Source organism: Loxodonta africana, chromosome 4 (assembly GCF_030014295.1).
Source record: "Loxodonta africana isolate mLoxAfr1 chromosome 4, mLoxAfr1.hap2, whole genome shotgun sequence".
NCBI lineage: Eukaryota > Metazoa > Chordata > Mammalia > Proboscidea > Elephantidae > Loxodonta > Loxodonta africana.
Genome location: NC_087345.1, coordinates 173,138,728 through 173,158,525, shown reverse-complemented (window position 1 = coordinate 173,158,525; position 19,798 = coordinate 173,138,728). Strand labels below are relative to the sequence as shown.

The 19,798-nt window shown below is 38.8% G+C and overlaps 1 protein-coding gene across 41 annotated transcripts in view; it reads left to right on the top strand.

Annotated features, from left to right (window-relative positions):
• ZNF438 (zinc finger protein 438) overlaps positions 1 to 19,798 on the top strand; it is a 223,164-nt gene that overhangs the window by 93,778 nt on the left and 109,588 nt on the right. For 39 of the 41 annotated variants that reach the window (XM_064285043.1, XM_064285044.1, XM_064285045.1 and 36 more), the window contains one exon: positions 5,982 to 6,060. The exons of the other annotated variants lie outside the window; for them this stretch is intronic. Coding sequence is in view for 10 of the 39 variants with exons in the window: in XM_064285001.1 (XP_064141071.1) it covers positions 5,982 to 6,060 (79 nt within the window). In the remaining 29 variants the exon portion in view is untranslated. The remainder of the gene's footprint in view (positions 1 to 5,981; positions 6,061 to 19,798) is intronic. 41 annotated transcript variants of the gene reach the window in all.

Here is a 19,798-nt window from a genome sequence, read left to right as displayed (position 1 = left end):
CCGTGAACTCATACCTGCCAACGATCACGGGGATGGTGTGGGATCAGGCAGGGTTTTTTTTCTCTTGTACATAGTGCTGCCGTGAATCAGAGCTGACTCAATGGCAACTAACAAGAAATTGACTAAATGCTCCAGTTAAAAGTAGGAAATTGTCAGACTGGATTAAAAAAAATCCAACTATATATTGCTAACACAAGACACATATTACATAAAAGGATATGGAACAAAAAGGTATATTGTGCAAGCATGAGCCAAAAGAAATCTTATGTAGTTATTTTAATATTAAAAAAAAAGTAAAGCAAGAAGAATTATGAGAGATAAAAGAGGTATTCGATAATGATAAAGGGCTAGTTCAACAGGAAGACAGAATAATCCTAAATTTATATGTCCCTAATAACATAACTTCAAAATATATAAAGCTAAAAGTGACAGAATAAAATGGAGAAATAGACAATCCACAATCATAGTTGAGATTTTAAAAACCTTCTCTCAATCATGTATAGAACAAATACATATTTTTTAAAAACCAGTAAAGTTATAGAATATTTACACAGTATTATTAACCAACTTGACCTAATTGCTATTTATAGAACATTATTCCCAACAGCTGCAGAATGCACATTCTTTTCAAGCACTCATGGAACTTTTACCAAAAAAGAACATGTGCTAAGCCAAAAGCAAATCTCAATAAATTTCAAAGGATGGAAATCATACAGTATATGTTCCACATTGGAACTAAATTAGAAATAAATAACAGAAAAATAACTAGAAAATCCTCACTTTCCTTGGAAAATAAGCAACATACTTCTAAATAATCCACAGGTCAAAGAATGACTCTCAACAAAAATTAGACAACATTTTGAATTGATTGACAATGAAAATGTAGCATATTAAAACTTGTGAGACACAGTTGAAGCAGTACTTAGAAACGTGTAGCTTTAAGTGCATGTATTTTAAAGCTAAGGCTGAAAATTAGTGGTCTAATCTTCCATCTCAAAAAGCTAGAAATGGAAGAGCAAAGTAAATTCAAATAAACTAGAATCAAGGGAATAATAAAGAGAGCAGTTATATAATAGAAAAGATCAATAAAGCTGAAAGTTGTTTCTTTCATACTATTAATAAAATTTATAAACCCCTATAAAGAAAAAGAGAAAATACAAATTACAAACATAGAAATAAATAGGAAATATTTCTAGAGATCTAGGAAATGTTTTAAAAGATAAGAAAACATTATGAACAACTGTCGATACATTTGACAATTTAGATGAAATGGATGAATTCCTTGAAAAAATGCAACTTATCAAATTGACACAAAAAGAGGTAAAAATTTTGACTAGTTCTATATTTGTTAACGCTGGAAGTGCTCGCTTGTCTATGCCCCAAAATCTGGAAGACAGCTACCTGGCCACCCTACTGGAAGAGATTCATATTTGTGCCCAATCCAAAGAAAGGTGATCCAACAGAATGCGGGAATTATTGAACAATATCATTAATATCACATGCAAGTAAAATTTTGCTGGAGATAATTCTAAAACAGCTATAGCAGTACATTGACAGGAAGTACCAGAGATTCAGGCTGGATTCAGAAGAGGAAGTGGAATATTATTGCTGATGTCAGGTGGATTTGGGCTGAAAGCGGAGAATACCAGATAGATGTTTACCTATGTTTCATTGACTACACAAAGGCATTTGATTGGGTGAATCATAACAAATTATGTATAACATTGCAAAGAAGGGAAATTCCAAAAGACTTAATTGTGCTCATGCGGAACCTGTGTATAGACTAAGAGGCACTTGTTCAAACAGAACAAGGGGATACTGTACAGCTTAAAATTAGGAAATGTGTGCCTCAAGGTTGTATGTTTTCACCATACTTACTCAGTCTATATGCTGAGCAAGTATCTGAGCAGTTGAACTGTATGAAGAAGAACACAGCATCAGGGTTGGAGGAAGACTGATTAGCAACCTGTGATATGAAGATGACACAACCTTTCTTGCTGAAAGTGAAGAGGACTTAAAGTACTTACTGATGAAGACCAAAGACTACAGCCTTCAGTATGGATCACACCTCAACATGAAGAAAACAAAAATCCTCACAACTGTACCAATAAGTAACATCATAATACCAGATAAAAGATTGAAGTTGTCAAGGGTTTCATTTTACTTGGATCCACAATCAACACCAGTAGAAGCAGCAGTCAGGAAATCAAATGATGTACTGCATTGGGCAAATCTGCCGCAAAAGACTGCTTTCACTTTGAGGACTTAAGGTGCACCGGACCCATGCCATGGTATTTTCAATCACCTCATATGCGTGCAAAAGCTGGACAGTGAATAAGGAAGACCGAAGAAAAATCGATGCCTTTGAATTATGGCGTTGGTGAAGAATATTGAATATACCGTGGATTGCCAGAAGGAGGAACAAATCTGTCTTGGAAGAAGTGTAGCCAGAATGCCCCTTAAAAGAGAAGGTGGTGAGATTTCATCTCATGTGCTTTGGACATGTTATCAGGAGTGACCAGTCCTTGGAGAATGACATCGTGCTTGGTAAAGTAGATGATTGGCAAGAGAAGAGGAAGACCCTCAACAAGATGGATTGACACAGTGGCTGCAACAATGGGCTCAAGCGTAGCAATGATTGTGAGAATGGTGCAGGACTGGGCAGTGTTTGTTCTGTTGTACATAGTGATGCCACCTAACGATAACAACGACATATTCGTTAAAGGCATCTGACTGACTTAACTTGCCCCTTTGAGTTTATTCTATGGATGAGAGGAGACTGCATGTGGCTTTGGACAAAAGAGAGTCAGAGATTGACACATGTAGGCAGTCTTTCCCTATCTCACCAAACAAGTCAGAGAAAAAAAGGGTGATGTTTTGTCACCTAGATCGGGGTGCAGCCCTACTCTTACTATGCTCTCTTTTTCCAAGTATTTGTGCCTACCCAGTTTAGATAGAGCCCATAGCTTGTCTACCTTCCGCTGCTAACATACATCTGGTTCTTTTCCTCTGTCATCTGGACCCTCTGTTCTATTGTTGAACAAGTTCTTATGGCTTTGATCTTTTCCTGGAACTCTTTTCCCCTCTCCTCCCCAGAAATTAAGCCTGGCTTTCTTAGACAGTGGAGCCCTAGTGGCACAGTGGTTAAGAGCTTGGCTGCTAACCAAAAGGTCAGCAGTTCAAATCTACCAGCTGCTCCTTGGAAACACCATGGGGCAATTCTACTCTGTACTATAGGGTCGCTGTGAATTGAAATCAACTCCTCTGCAATGAGTTTGTTTTTTGTTTTTTTTCCTTAATACCATTTTTTTCTTACAACCGTCTCAATGCATTAAATTTTTTCAACTCTAGATGCATTGGATTTTTTCAACTCTAGATTCTGAAGGAGGGTTGACTTGCTCCTATGTTCTCCACTGTCAGTGCAGGGATCAATCTGCCACCTTCGGTCATCAGTTCCTTCTCTCCAAATCTTATACTACCATCTCCCCTTTCTAGTTGCTGTTACAGGTTGACTACCAGGGCACTGCTCCAGCTCCCTTAGCAATGTCAGCACCAGGTTTGAAATGATCATCTCTAGCTTCACACCATGTGATTATAATCAGTTACTTCCAAATTCATGTTTCCGAGTTTCTGATTTTCAGAACTCATTTTTTTTTTTTTTTTTTAACTTCCTCAGTTTTATCAGCCAGAATTGTTCCAGGATCTCAAATACTGAAGCCTCCTGCTTTTCTTTCTTCTCATCTCTGGCAGTTTTTTTCTTCTCAGATGCTTAGATTCAGATATCCTTTCTTCCGTATTTTACCTCTACATCTCTCTCTGTCTCTAGCTCACTCATTCACTCTTGCTCTTACTCAGTGCCTTTCTTGTTGTTTGTATCAGTGTGTCTCTCTCTCTGATCCTCTCTGCCTCAATAGAGAGACTCACAGTTAAGACCCTTGCCATTGGGTCTTACCTCCCCCAACTTTACTCCCTTTCACATAAAATTTTATCTATATCCGTCACTCCTTGCCTCCATTTCGAATCATAAAGAACTATCTCTCCTTTTTAACATGCCTAACTCCACCAGAGTTCTCATTCCATAGTTTCTGGAATTTGCTCCATTATTTATCATACTCCCCCTCTGTTTCTTCCTTTTACTGACATTAAAAATAAAACATCAACAATAAAAACTTTGTTAAAAATTCAGCTTCACTTTCAAACTATGCCAAGATTCTCAGAAAGATAGTTTACTAGTTGATTCCATTTCTCTTCTTTTTTTTTCCCTAACCCCTGAATTACTAGAAGTTTTTGTTTTTTTTATTGCCTTAAATTTCTCTAAGATCTTCTGAATGTGAGTTCTTTTCAGTCCTCTTTCTGCCTTGAAAAATTGACCTTCCTTTTGTTCTTCTTTCTTGACTTCATTAATGGATACCAGCCTTTTGTAGAAAGCCCTCTCCTTAACTCAATAAACCTTTTAGGAGATAAGCAAACTGTGTTCTGTTGAGTAATACGGAAGGGGAGACTACACACAGATGATTCTGAAGTGGTGCCTCTTTGGGGGAAATGAATGTAGGGCTTATACCGATTATCAGTTAGGCTCTGAAATTCTAGGGCAGAATATCAGAAGTGAGGAGAGTCTTTAGATTGTTTACTTTCCTAAGCTAATGGTCAGTGAAAACGATGAGCGCATGGTTCTGACTGCAAAGATCTGTGAGGCCTGCTATACAACTGAATGGGGGATCCAGTTCTCAGTTTTGTATAACGTATAAGGTGGTATTCTGTTTTCTCCCTTTCAAGTGTATCTTCAGTGAATTTTTAACTTTTTACTTCCATTGCAGTTGCCTTTGTTTCTTCTCGTCTTAAACTACTGCAGTGACAAAACAGGCCTCACTGCCTTTTAAATCTTCTCACAATAACCCATACTCCAAAACCAGAACCATCTTTTTAAAATACAAATTTGAATGTGTTTTCTGTTGAAACCCTTGATGGCTCCCCAATAAAGCTCCGTATCCTGAATCTAATATTCAAAGCCCTTTTATAATTTGATTTCAACTCAAAGTTGTTATCCGTCTCTCTACCTACCTCTTCCCTTCTGCCCCCCCAAAAGTTTACTCTTATAATACAAATATGTTGACTGTTCCTGATCTCACGCTGTACATTGTAGCCTTTGTGCGTAAAGTACAGTAATTTTTGTTTCTTTCTGCAGAGTGATTTTTCCAAACTCTATCTGAGTGTTAAAAATCCTATTTCTTTTTTAAGATTGTATTCAAATTTCACTTCCAAAGACCCTTACCACATTCTCTGTAGTAGTTAACACTTGCCAAAATCCTATAGCATTTATATCTAGCTTATATAGAGTCATTCATGTTTATCTGTCTCGCCTGGTGGTTTGTGAGTTTCTTGAGGATAGGGACCATCTCTTATACAACTTCATATCACCTCACTCTGCATGGTGTTGCCAGAAAAAAAAACCTGTTGCCAGTTGAGTCAATTCCGACTCATGGCAACCCCATATGTTACAGAGTAGAATCGCTCCATGGGGTTTTCTTGGCTATAATCTCTATGGAAGCAGATCACCGTGCCTTTCTTCCACAGTGCTGCTGTGTAGGTTTGAACTGCCAACCTTCAGGTTAGCAGTAGAGTGCCAATAATTTGTACCACCCCGGGGGGCCAGCATGGTGTAGTACTGAATAAATAGAAGGGCTCAGATGTTGGCTAAATTTAAATAATTTAAAAATCAGGCTTAAATATCTAATAATGTATTTTTTTTAGAATTCTCAGGAGATCGATATAAGAGTATATAAGGAGAAAGTATTCTTCTGCATTAAAAGTCTTTGAATATAGCTTGAGATTTTTATTTTAGGTTCTTAAATTATACATAGTATAAATGATGTTAATTTTATAGGACTTCATATAACCCTTATGATCGTTAAGGTGTGATGATCTAATTGGCCTTATAAACTATTTATCAGTTCTTTTACTTTCATTACATTTGTTTTCAGATAAAGATGAGTGCCATGTTTCATCCAGTACTGAAGCTTTAAAGTTTAAGAGGACATTTGCTAAGTCAGATCCCTTCAAGTAAGTCTGCTCACATCCATTTTAGCACCAATTTAATATTAATTTAAAAAGCAAAGAATTAAGTCCAACATCTTTGAAGCTTTCTCAACTCTAAAATTTCCCAGAATATATTATAATCACTTTGTATATTGAATCACTGGTCTTAGAACATAATGGAAGCATGATTTCTTATTACATTTCATATGACTTATACCATAACGTAATGTTTAAGCTGCTGGGATTATTTTTAAAATTGAGATGAATACTTCAAAATCCTTTTTATTTTGTCAACTCTCATCCTGTGTGCCCAGCTCTGTGCTTTTTAGTTTTTCCTTTGCAGCTGTTATTTGAATTTTCAGTTTAAGTCTTCATAGAACTTTTCTGAATGATTTATATTCTTGATCATTAAGGGAAGATATTTAGTAATCAACTAGCACTTAAACCTGAAATGTTTATTAACCTTTTAGTCAAAAACCTAGCTTTGAAAAATTATCTTAACCAACTTTAACTACTATAAATAATTATGGCAGGATTGTATCCTTTTACCTTACTTGTCCAGTCTATATGCTGAACAAATAATCTGAGAAGCTAGACTATATGAAGAATGTGGCTTTAGGATTGGAGGAAGAGTCATTAACAACATGGAATATGCAGGTGAAACAACCTTGCTTACCGAAAATGAAGACAACTTGAAGCACTTACTGATGAAAGTCAAAGATTACAGCCTTCAGTATGGATTACACCTGAACAAAAATCCTTACAACTTGACGGATAAGCACCATCATGATAAATGAAGAAGAAATTGAAGTTATTAATAATTACATTCTACTTTGGATCAATAGTCAATGTACATGGGAGCAGCAGTTAAGAAATCATATGACATGTTTTGAATTGGACAAATCTACAAAAGACCTCTTTAAACTTTTAAAAAGCAAAGATGTTGCTTTGAGGACTAAGACCTGACTCAAGCCATAGCCTTTTCTGTTACCTCATATGCATGCAAAAGTTGGACGATAAAAAAGAAAAGAAAGAAAAAGAATTGAGGCATTTGAACTGTGGTATTGGTGAAAAAAAAAAATTTTTTTTTTTATTGGTGAATAATACTGAATATACCGTGAACTCCCAAAGAATCAGCCAATCAATCTTTGAAGAAATACAACTGGACTACTCCTTAGAAAAGAGGATGGAGAGACTTGAGCTTGCGTACATTGCACGTGTCATCAGGAAAAACAAATTGCTAGAAAAGGACATTATGTTTGGTAAAGTAGAGGACCAGCAAAAAACATGGGAAACCCTCAGTGAGATTGATACAATAGCTGTAACAATGGACTCAAACATACCAACAATCATGAAGATGGTGCAGGACTGGGCAGTGTTTCATTCTGCTACACACAAAGTCTGTGAGTCAGAGCCAACTCAATGGCAGCTAGCAGCAACAGCAGTGGGTCGTTTGTTTTCATACTCTGTTTCTCCATTCTTTATTCTGATGTCAGATAAATCTGTATAAATAACTACTGCAATTATTTTTAAAGCCTTGAGTAGCTCCCCACTCTCTATTGGGTGGAATGCATACTCCTTTGCCTGGCGTTCAAAGCCTCCTACCACTCTCCTAAGAACACCCCCTCACTTTGGCCAACTAGACCCTTTCCCATTTCTTGAACTCTTGTTGTTCTTCATACCTATGTGTCTCATCTTATACTGTTTCTTCTGCCTGTGTTGCCTCCTCTTGCTCCCTTACTGTCTCTTATGCCTGTTAGAATCCTACTTAAGCCTTCAAGTCTTAACCCAAATGTAAGCTCCTCTGTGAAGCTCTCCCTGATCACTCCAGCTGGAAGCACCGCCTCTCTCCTGCTGACTTCATCTGATCTTTTGTTTTTATTACTATTATAGCGCATTTTGCCATGCAGCTATGTTGTTTGTGTTTATGTCTGTCTTCTCCTGCCCTGGGTTGTAAGACCATAAAAATCAAAGGTCTTTTCCGACTTATTTTTGTCTCCCACAGCATTCAGCATGGCCTTTAATAGTGCTTACTTTAAGACCGGGCCTGGCTTTTCCTGCCATCGTTCCCTCTGTTTTTCATCCCTGTAGACACATGTAACTCTTTGTTCCTGTTATGCAGTCTTGGCAGGCCTCCGCGTTGCCACCTTATCCTAGGAAAATACTGACCACACTGGTATGAACAAGATACAGTCAGTTCCCAACCTAAGACATAAACTGTATTCCAAGGTACATGTCTAATTCTGTTGTTCGGAATGCAGAAAGCGTTTTTCCACAAAAGCGATGTTATAAATAGTGGTTATGTCCTCAGCCAGCCCTCCCAAGACTATTTAACTCATAATGTGGCAGTGCTACTTTAACTGCAGGCAGCCACCATGTATAACATTATTCTGTGGAGAAATTCTAGCTCTGAATAAGAGGAACACAGCTCTCCTACCCTGGGCTGCTTGGGCAGTAGGAGGGCCTGAGCTGGGGCTCTGGCAGTGGCTCACCATACTGGATGCTATCACACCATTAGCTTTTCAGCTTTAGATATTTGCGTAAGAGAAATTTACCTGTAGATGACTGATATTCTTATGTCTTCTAAACTCAGGGAAAGACACACTTGATCTTTTTGACCCCACCCCACAGTGGATTAGGGTGGTAAACAACTTCAGCTGCCCTTCACATGTATGGGTGCTTGTAAGTCAGGTATTAATATTAATAGATCAGGGACTGTTGTACTACTTCCTTATTTCTGCTATTCTACAGATTTGTGAGAATTGAATATATAAACATGAAAAATTCTTCCATCTATGGCAAAAACATATTTATAGGTATTACCTCTATTTTTTGGCATCATATAAATTTTCATGGAAAAGTGAATATCATGTCTACATGGGTATAGTGGTGCTTTCAGCAAAAGATATATTAGTACGTACCTGAACAGCCCTGGATTATTTTGATAATTTAGGTTGTCAGACTGTTCAGCACACAGAAGTAAGAAAAAAATACTTCATAAAATTCAGAGCATTTAATTTGATCATCATGAGTATTGGGCACGTGAGTGAGTGCCTTCTTTACCCTCAATACTGTCTTAGATGCTAGGAGTATGGGATGGTGCTATGAAACATTTGTCTTCTGCACCAGGAGCTTGAAATACAGGGAGCAAAGTATGAAAGAGACATTCACAGTGCAAACAAGATATCATTAATTGCCAAAATTGTTCATGAAGGTAATAAATGCTTTTAGGATTATCAGAATGGCAATATCATTATACTTCAGTATGGTTGGAAAGATAGTGGTGCAATTTGGGTTACTTTCAGAAGAATAGTGAAGATTTAAATAAAGAACTCAAAGAGGAAATGATATTCTGGGTTGGGTTAACAGCATGACAAGAAGACTGGAGATACAACAACAAAAAAAAAAGCAAACAAGAAAACATTACTGGCTGGAGCAGAAGGTTCATGGTGGGTGAAATAATAGGTGGGAAAATGAGACCAGTAGTTCAGCCCCAGCAGTACATATGCGTCATCCATACATATTTTTTAAAAAAATACGAGTCCCTGGCCCTTACCCCAGAACTAATAAATAGATTTTCTGGAGCATGGAACACAGCCTGTTGATTTCTCATAAGCTCCCAAATGATTCTGATATTTAGCCATGTTGAAAAGCATTAAATTAGATGAACGGGCCAAATTTAGGAGTGCCCCACCGAGGAGCTGGGCCTCTGTCCCTCAAGCAATGGAAAGCCACTTAAGGTTTCCGAGACCGGGGTGACATGATAGAATTGGTGTTTGCCAAGGTAAATAATTAAGCAGTTGTGTGTGAATGGAAGCGAAATCAGAAACAACTTGGATTAAAGCAATGATAGTGGGGGGAAAAATCACATTTTTAAGTGTACTTAGATGTGTGGGAGTTGGTGATGTCAGCCTTGACCTCGGCATGATTTGTTTTATAAACTGATTATACAACTTCACCCCCATTAATTTGAGCTCTTTTCTCTTACAACCTGGCAACTTAAACAGTAATTTCAGCCAGTTTGCATTTAATGGAAGGAGACCATTGTCTACTCGTGTACACATTGAACTCATAATAGTAAGTTATGCCTATGAGGAATGTGACCTTTCGCATAATTATTACAAAGCATTTAATAACCACCCACATATGCAATAGCACAACCCTAGTTCTGCAGAACTGTGCCAGGATCCAGAGTCACATATATAAGGTAGTGATCAACACAAAATTCTCTACCATTAAGTTGAAATTTGAAGAAATTTTCTAAAATCATGTTATGCATTTTAGTATTTTAGATTCAGATTTGATTATTGCTTAGTTTTCTGTTGGTAGACCTCACTTGCCTCCTGACCACAGCAGCTGTCCTTACTGTCCATTTACCCTTCTCTCCCTGCCCACATCCGCAGTCTCTGCAGCTTCTTATCTCACATTCAGGCCCATCCCTCCACTGTGTTGGTACGTGAGTACCTCCAACCCATCCTCATACAGAGGGATGAATGAGCTAGCAAAATGGAGTTGAGAGAATTTTAAGTTCTGTTGTGGTACAGATAAGCTGAGTGATCGCGGTGACACTAACTACTATACTCCTAGCTGATGTAGGACATGACAGCTTCTAGGGTTATCCACATTCAGGGGTCCCAACCATACATGGTTTAGAAACATTTTCATACTTCTTTGCTGTGTTTTGAATTTTTTATTAAAAATTAAAAAATATAAAATACAATGACCCATTATTCTTTAGACGACAGGAATAATTTCAAGGCATCAAGTTTTCATGTGACCTCCCCCCGCCCCAGCCATTTAGAAGATGACTCAACATCATGAATTAAACAAACAACCACAGTCAGTTCTCATTATTTGCAGTTCTATATGGTCATCACAAGCACTAAGTTAGTGAATATTGAGCCATTGCTCCTAGGGGAAATATATGGTTAGGTTCCTGTGAGCCTCTGGGCACAACATTTTCATCAACTGATCAATATATAACCTTGTTTTGTATGTTTCTCTTTAAAGAAACCTTATTTAATATATGGATTACTGGTGGCGCAGTGGTTAAGAACTGGGTTGTTAGCCAAGAAGGTCAGCAGTTCAAATCCACCAGCCACTCCTTGGAAACACTACAGGGCAGTTCTCCTCTGTCTTATAGGGTCACTACGAGTCGGAATTGACTCGACCACAACAGGTTTCATTTTCGTCTGGTATTTAATATATAGTGAAACCTGTGAGAGCCGGAACTCAACATGACTGCCCTGTTTTTTCTGGTCTCGCAAGTTTTCCACCTTTGACAGGGTGCAGTCTTGCTACTTTTCTATCACTCTCTATTAGTGGAAAATATTTGAGTTTCCCTTCTCTGACAGGTTTCTACCTTACACAGGTTCCACTTTGGCAAATTTCACTGTATATTGTTGATTCCTTAACGTTGAACTTATAGCCAACAGCACTATAATCATACCTGAACAAAGCTTATGTATTTTCTCCATAAGGCACATTACAACCTTCTTGCACTTAGGAATACTGGCCAGTACTTCAGCACTGTGCTTGAGGGCCATTTTAAACAGTAAAATCACCAACTAAAAGCATAAAAATACAAAAAATGTGACACTAAATAACCTGTGAAAAGGAGTCTTATTTACAGTATCAGAGCTGAAACAAAAGGCAGAGCATCACCTTGCTTTCTCTCAGCTGGAAACATGTGCATCAGGTGACTCAAATTTTTCACCACTCTGCGCATGTTTACCAATGACTGAGAAGGTACTGTGAGAAGTGATTTTGGGCTTAAAAATAACTTTTTGTGAGTGGGTGAATTTGCAAATATGTTGTCAAGTGCTTTTGAGTTGGCTCTGACTCAAAGTGACCCTATGCACAACGGAACAAGGCACTGCCCAGTCCTGTGCCATCCTTACAATCATTGTTACGCTTGAGTCCATTGCTGCAGCCACTGTGTCAATCCATCTCGTTGAGGGTCTTCCTCTTTTCCACTGACCCTATACCCTGCCAAGCATGATGTCCTTCTGCAGGAACTGATACCTCCTGACAACATGTCCAAAGTACGGAAGACGCAGTCTCACCATCCTTGCCCCTAAGGAGCATTCTGGTTGTTCTCCCAAGACAGATTTATTCATTCTTTTGGCAGTCCATGGTATATTCAATATTCTTCCCCAACACCACAATTCAAAGACATCAATTCTTCTTCAGTCTTCCTTATTCGTTGTCCAGCTTTCCCATGCATGTGATGCGATAGAAAATACCATGGCTTGGCTCAGGCACACCTTAATCTTCAGGGTGACATCTTTGCTGTTCAACACTCTAAAGAGGTCCTTTGCTGCAGATTTGCCTGGTGCAGTACGTTATTTGATTTCTTGACTGCTGCTTCCATGACTGTTGATTGTGGATCCAAGTAAAATGAAATCCTTCACAACTTCAGTCTTTTCTCTGTGTACCATGATATTGCTTATTGGTCCAGTTGTGAGGATTTTTGTTTTCTTTATGTTAAGGTGTAATCCATACTGAAGGCTGTGGTCTTTGATCTTCATTAGTAAGTCCTTCAAGTCCTCTTCACTTTCAGCAATTAAGGTTGTGTCATCTGCATAATGCAGGTTGTTAATGAGTCTTCCTCCAATCCTGATGCCCCGTTCTTCTTCATCTAGTCCAGCTTCTCGGATTATTTGCCCAGCATACAGATTGAATAGGTATGCACACCCTGATGCACACCTTTCCTGACTTTAAAACACTCAGTATCCCCTTGTTCTGTCCGAGCAACTGCCTCTTGATCTATGTACAGGTTCCTCATGAGCACAATTTAGTGCTCTGGAATTCCAATTCTTCACAAAGTTATCCATAGTTGTTTTTATCTACACAGTCAAATGCCTTTGCATAGTCACTAAAACACAGGTACACATTCTTCTGGTATTCTCTGCTTTCACTCAGGATCCATCTGACATTAGCAGTGATACCCCTGGTTCCATGTCCTCTTCTATTGGAAAATGGAATCTGTAGAAAATGAGGATCAACTGGACTTTTCTAAGCTGTTCTAGAATTGTGCATAAAAAAACAAACCCCTTGCCACCAAGTCGCATCCAACTCTTGGTGACCTTATAGGACAGTAGAACTGCCCCATAGGATTTTGAAAGCTATAAATCTTTAGAGAAACAAAGTGCCGCATCTTTCTCCCACAGAGCAGCTGGTGGGTTCAAACCACTGACCTTTTGGTTAGCATCCAAGTGCTTAACCACTGCACCACCAGGGTTCAGAATTGTACATACATGACAGTAATTTCTACTATGGTCTTCTTTGCCTGTGATGATGAATTTATTGTTGTGACATCAAGCTATTCATATCCCTTGAGTTATTTTCTAATAGCCTCTTAAGTTTTCACTAATCAGCCAAATGTTCAACCGTTTGTTTAGATTTAGGGGATCCTGGAGGAAAAGGGAGAAGGGAACTAACATTTATTGTGTGCCCACACTGTGCCATGTTCTTTACATCTATTTTAGCAGTTTTGCTCCATTTTTCAAACGAGGAAATTGGGAATTAGGGAGATTAAAAAAAAAAAACAAAAAAAAAAACCTGTCTGAAGTCAAAAGTCAAGTGAGTGATAGAGCTTGGTTTTGATCCCTGGTCTGGCTGGCTGACTATCTAAAACAACCTGATTTTATAAGTCTGAACAGATTTTATTCATCAAGGAAGATCACTGAACTCAGAATCGGGCCTGAGTATAAGCTTCACCTCTGTCATTAACAACTTTAAGTAGGTTATTTAGTGCGTCTCAGCTTCAGTTTCCTCATCATAAGACCTGCTCTACTGACCATTGGGGTTGTTGTGAGAATAATAAGCTAGCAAATTTCAATATGATTTTAAGGTGTAAAAACCAATGTAAGTTTGAAAGATTTTTTAATTCAAGCCCCCCCCAAAATTAAAGAAGATGGCTTGGATGAGTTTGTGATGTTTCTCTGCTTAGTATTATTTTACAAACCTTCGCAAAATAACATTGGTCAAATTCGCGAGTCCTAAATGCTGAGGTACGCCAAAGTGCATCACTGTAAATTTAATGTCTCAGCATAGCAGTCAGAGTCCTGGCAACATATAAGGTACCTCCCTTAACTTTCTAGGAATAATCATTAGTTTTTACGCTATACTGAATACTTTGGACTCTGACAGATACTGAGGAAACGTTTGTAGTAAATGAGAACTCAGAAGATTCTAAAGCTACTAGATAGCAATATGACTTTTTGGACTAGAGTTGATGCTAACATTCTTTGAACAATCCTTTCTGTATTTTTGAAGTTTTAGAACAAGCTCCAGTAATAAAGTCACGTTTTGTAAAACTGTTCTCACAAAACCACTTTTAGTAGACATTTCTGAGATTTCAAAGCAGAGGCTCAAACAGATGGACATACATCACTGTTCATTGCAGCATTATTCACAGTATCCCAAAGGTAGCAATTTCCCAAATGTCCATCAGCAGATGAATGGATAAACAAACTTTGGTATATCCATACAATGGAATATTATTCAGCCATAGAGAGAAATCAGATTGATACATGGTATAACATGGATGAACATTGAAAATATGCCGAGTGAAGTAAGTTATACACAAAAGAACCATTAAGTGATGATCCCCGGATATGAAATATCTAGAGTTGGCAAGTACATAGAGACCCAGGTTTATTTGTAATTACCAGGAGCTGATGGAACTCATTAAATTATAAGAATATGAGTGAATGAGGTGGTAGTAAGCAGAGGAAGTACCAAGGTCATGCCCTACCAAAACACCCACTGCCATTGAGTCAATTCCAACTCATAGTGACCCTATAGGGCAGAGTAGAACCATAGAGTTTCCAAGGAGCGTCTGGCGGATTCGAACTGCCAACCTTTTGGTTAGCAGCCATAGCACTTAACCACTACACCACCAGGGTTTCCGATCATGCCCTAGGCTTACATAAAACCTTTGCCCAGTTAAAACTCCATCTCACATATAAGACTGACTAACACAAATGCCTTTAGGAGACCAGCTGACAGCATAGAATGAGTAGTATTAGACTTCGTATATGGATCCACAAGAGTGCATGCGTTCAGTCTTGGGTTCCTAAGTGTAGGACTCTTCTGCATCTGCTACATTCAGTACGATTGCAAAGAGGCAATCTTGACCCAAGGGGCTGACTTCAGCATGGCTCCCAGTGCCAGCTGTGCCTACTTCCTAGATCTGATGTATAGATGGCCCGCATTAGGACTAGTTAAACCCATTGCCGTCAAGTTGATTCCAACTTACAGTGATCCTGTTGGGTTTCCAGGGCTGTAATCTTTGTGGAAGCAGACTGCCACATCTTTCTCCCACGGAGCGGCTGGCAGGTTCAAACCACCAGCCTTTCAGTTAGGAGCCAAGAACTTTAACTACTGCGCCAAGTGAAGTGGAAATAAAGTAGACATAGAAAGCAAAGAAAACATAAAGCAGAGATTGTAAAAAGATGGCCTGTGGCCAGATTTGGTCTGTAGATGTGTTTGTTTGGCCTGTACAATGTTTGTTTCTTTGTTTTTTTAAACATGCTTGTTTATTAAGTAATGTTAATTTAACTAATTGCTAGTTTAATTTGTTATTAACTAATGTACATATCCATGTTTTGTGTGTCTCTTGAAAACTAAAAGATCTAGCAACGTTGGTCCTATTCTTCTATGTGGCACTAATCAGCTAGCTAGTTCCTTTGTTAGATGGGAGTCTGAGCTCTTCAGTTCTCTCAGCCCCACTCCTGGCTCTTGTTTTTCTTTTAATAAAATTAAGAGGAAATTAAAAAAGTTACTTATACAGTTATCTGTTCTGAAATTGGAAATAACAGATTGATGTTGTTAGGTACCATTGAATTATAGCAACCCTGTGCACAGCAGAACGAAACACTGCCCGGTCCTGTGCCACCCTCACAGTTGTTGCTATACTTGAGCCTATTGTTGCAGCCACCGTGTCAGTCCATCTCGTTGAAGGTCTTCCTCTTCTTCACTGACCCTCTACTTAACTAAACATGATGTCCTTCTGCAGGGACTGATTCCTCTTGATAACATAACAGATTGATAGGATGGCATATTTGTGAAGTACCGAGCAATGGTTAAGAGCAGGGACCCTGGAGACAGTGCGTGGTTTCAGATCTACAATTTAATTTTTGCCTGATCTTGGACGAGTTGCTTAGCCTCTCAGTGCCCTCATGTATAAGATGGGGATAACGATATCTACCTCATAAGGTTGAAGTGAGGATAAAATGAGTTAATACATGTAATGCACTTAGAACAGTGCCTGGTACATAGAAAAAAAATAAAAATAAACCTAACTACTGTTATTATTATTAACTCTTATTCATACGTGGTTTCTATGGAAACAAGGATTTTAAGATAGCATTATGAAGCAAGCCATGGGCAAACTAGGACAAACCAAACCAAATCCGCTGCCATTGAGTCAATTCCAACTCATAGCAGCCCTGTAGAACAGAGCAGAACTCCCCCATAGTGTTTCCAAGGAGCGGCTGGTAGATTTAAACTGCCGATCTTTTAGTTAGCAGCCTGAACTGTTAACCGCTGAACCACCAGGGCGCCTAATAATGCACGGACTGGTTGGGAGGTTTAGCCAAAAAAAAAAAAAAAAAGACTGAAATTTTAATAAGGCTTACTTTTCAGCGCAAGTAAATTCTTAGCCTGCTCATTCTTTTAGATTACCTGCTTGACTCCTGTATCCATTTGAGTTTACAGCCTGACACCTATGTGCACTTGAGTTATAGTTGGTAAAGACCCAGGAAAGAACTTCAAACCCAGAAACTTAGACATTGACAGCTGGGAAGCACAGTGGCCTGTAGAAAATAATGGGGAAGTCGCTCCATGGAAAGCATCCAAGAAACACATGACTTCTAAGCATTCCTATCTGTCTCCCTGGAATCACATCACAACCCTCTACCTCCTTCTCATAAATCCCTGAGCTGAAGTTAGCCTTGTCTCCAGTCTCTGGGCCAGAGACTAAAGATGAATAATTCTTTGAATTTAAATCATACTCTTCCTCTCAAGGGAACAAATGTTTTGAGATATATTATTTCATTTATCCACATAGCCTTTACATAAGAATTTTTTTAAGTCTGTGGAAAGAAAATAGTTCTGTAAGTTATTGGCTATCGGATTTGCAGTGCTACAGAATATATATGCCTCACTTTCAAAGATACAGCTACCTTAAAACATGAGACTATTGAGATAAAGTCAAAGTACCTTAGCTAAATGAGAAAAGCAGCATATGTGTATGTTATTTATGATTTGTGACTTCATGTAAACAAAAGAAGTTAGGCTATTTAATTTTTGGCAAAAAAGTAATATTTGTAGTTAAGTATTAATAATTGGATCATTTAGATTAAATAATGTATTCATCAGGACTCTTTAGTTGCAAGTGAAAGAAAGCCAGCTCAAAGCAGCTTATGAAAATAAAAGGAACTTATTTATTTATGTAACAGTGGATTTCCAGAGTGCATCTGGCTTTAAGCTTTGTTGCAGTCAGGAACAAAAATGATCTCATCTGAACTCTCAGCTCTGCTTGTTTCCTTATTCATCAGTCTTCAGACAGGTATATGGTCAGTCAGATGACCACCAGCAGCTCAAGACTGTCACCCTCCCAATCTAACCATCCCAGCGGAAAGAGAACTTGTCCAGCCGTATGTCCAGCCATCTACTCAGAGAAGATACTGATCTTCTTTGATCCCATGTGTTGCTCCGTGAAAAATCCCCATGGCCTGGGAATTGGGGTACTGTGATGGACCGTCACTGGCATGTTTTCCCAATACTGCAGTAGAGGGGCGGATCCCAGTGACTGGAAATTCCACTGGGACCTCTTGGGGGAGGAGGAGCTTTCTCCAAAGGAATCAGAAGAAGGGAGATGAGAATGTGAGTTTAGTACAGCAAAACTACAGTGACTTCGAGTTATTCAAATGCTATACGAAATAATTCAGACTGTAACTTCTGCTTTTAAGATAAGCAGTGAACTCTCTGCCTTCTTCTGTTAAAAAATGAGTCCAAACAAAAGCAATAAGAAACAAGAATTCTACCTCTTTCTTTGATACAAAGTAGATCAAATCAGTAACCCCTAATCCATAAAATATGAAGACAGGAAGTGTATGATACTGTGACTTAGTACAGCAGAGAAAGGTGAAAATCTGAGCACCTACGGAGAATAACAATGACAAGTAAACAGTTTTGCCTTGCAGAACCTTTGGTTCTTTGATTAGAGGTAATGGAATAGGCTGAAGGAGTAGGTGAGCCATGGAGCTAAAAACAGACAATCAACTGAAAAGTCCTAACCTTTCTCCAGCAAACCTTCCCCATATCCCAGGTGGTGAGAAATTTCTTCTCTGGAGAAGCTGAAACAAGAGAGAATCTAGACCTGAGTACACTGAAACTGTGGAGAGTAGGGATTAAGTAAAAGTCTGCCCTGTTAAGGACACCAGGAGCCAAACTTTTAGGTCCCAAGTGGGACATTGGAGGATTCTTCTGTAGAGAAACCGAATGGTCTCAGGGAAAGATTATAGTAGTTTCCCCACAGAAAAAGCCAGCTTGCTGCCCAGTTGCCCTTCAGTGAAGCTCACCACTCAGCAAGCCTCAACCCCACAGATCGAGCTTCCACCTTCCTTTGTAATAATTTTACACTTAAAGTGGAAGTCAGCCAAGGATCACCAGATATTTGGGCATGCCTCCAATGTAGAGCAAACTCTAGTTAAAAAACTGAAACAAAAACAATAGAGACAACAATTGTTGTTGTCAGGTGCCGCCAAGTCGGTTCCAACTCATAGGGACCCTGCGTACAATAGAACGAAACACTGCCTAGTCCTGCACCATCCTCATAATCCTTATTATGTTTGAGCCCATTGCTGCAGCCACGGTGTCAATCCATTTCCTTGAGGGCCTTCCCCTTTTTCATTGGCCTCTACCAAGCATGATGTTCTTCTCCAGGGGCTGGTTCCTCCTGATAACATGTGCAAAGTATGTGAGATGAATCCTAGCTTCTAAGGAGTATTCTGGCTGTACTTCTTCCAAGATAAATTTGTTCATTCTTTTGGCAGTCCATGGTACATTCAATATTCTTTACCAGCACCATAATTTAAAAGTGTCAATTCTTCCATCTTCCTTATTCATTGTTCAGCTTTCTCATGCATATGAGACAATTGAAAACACCATGGAGTGGGTCAGGTGCACCTTAGTCCTTAAAGTGACATCTTTGCTTTTTAACACTTTAAAGAAGTCTTTTGCAGCAGATTTGCACAATGCAATGAGTCCTTTGATTTCTTGACTGCTACTTTCATGGGCGTTGATTGTGGGTCCAAGTAAAATGAAATCCTTCACAACTTCGATCTTTTCTCTGTTTATCATGATGTTGCTTATTGGTCCAGTTGTGATGATTTTTGTTTTCTTTATGTTGAGGTGTAATCCATACTGAAGGCTGTAGTCTTCAATTTTCATCAGTAAGTGCTTCAAATTCTCTTCACTTTCAGCAAGCAAGGTTGTGTCATCTGCATAACGCAGGTTGTTAATGAGTCTTCCTCCAATCATGATGCCCCGTTCTAGTCCAGCTTCCTGGATTATTTCCTCAGCATACAGATGAATAAGTATGGTGAAAAGATACACCCCTGATACATACCTGTCCTGACTTTAAACCACACAGTATCCCCTTTTTCTGTTCGAACGACTGCCTCTTGATAGAAGTACAGATTCCTCATGAGTACAATTAAGTATTCTGGAGTTCCCATTCTTTGCAGTG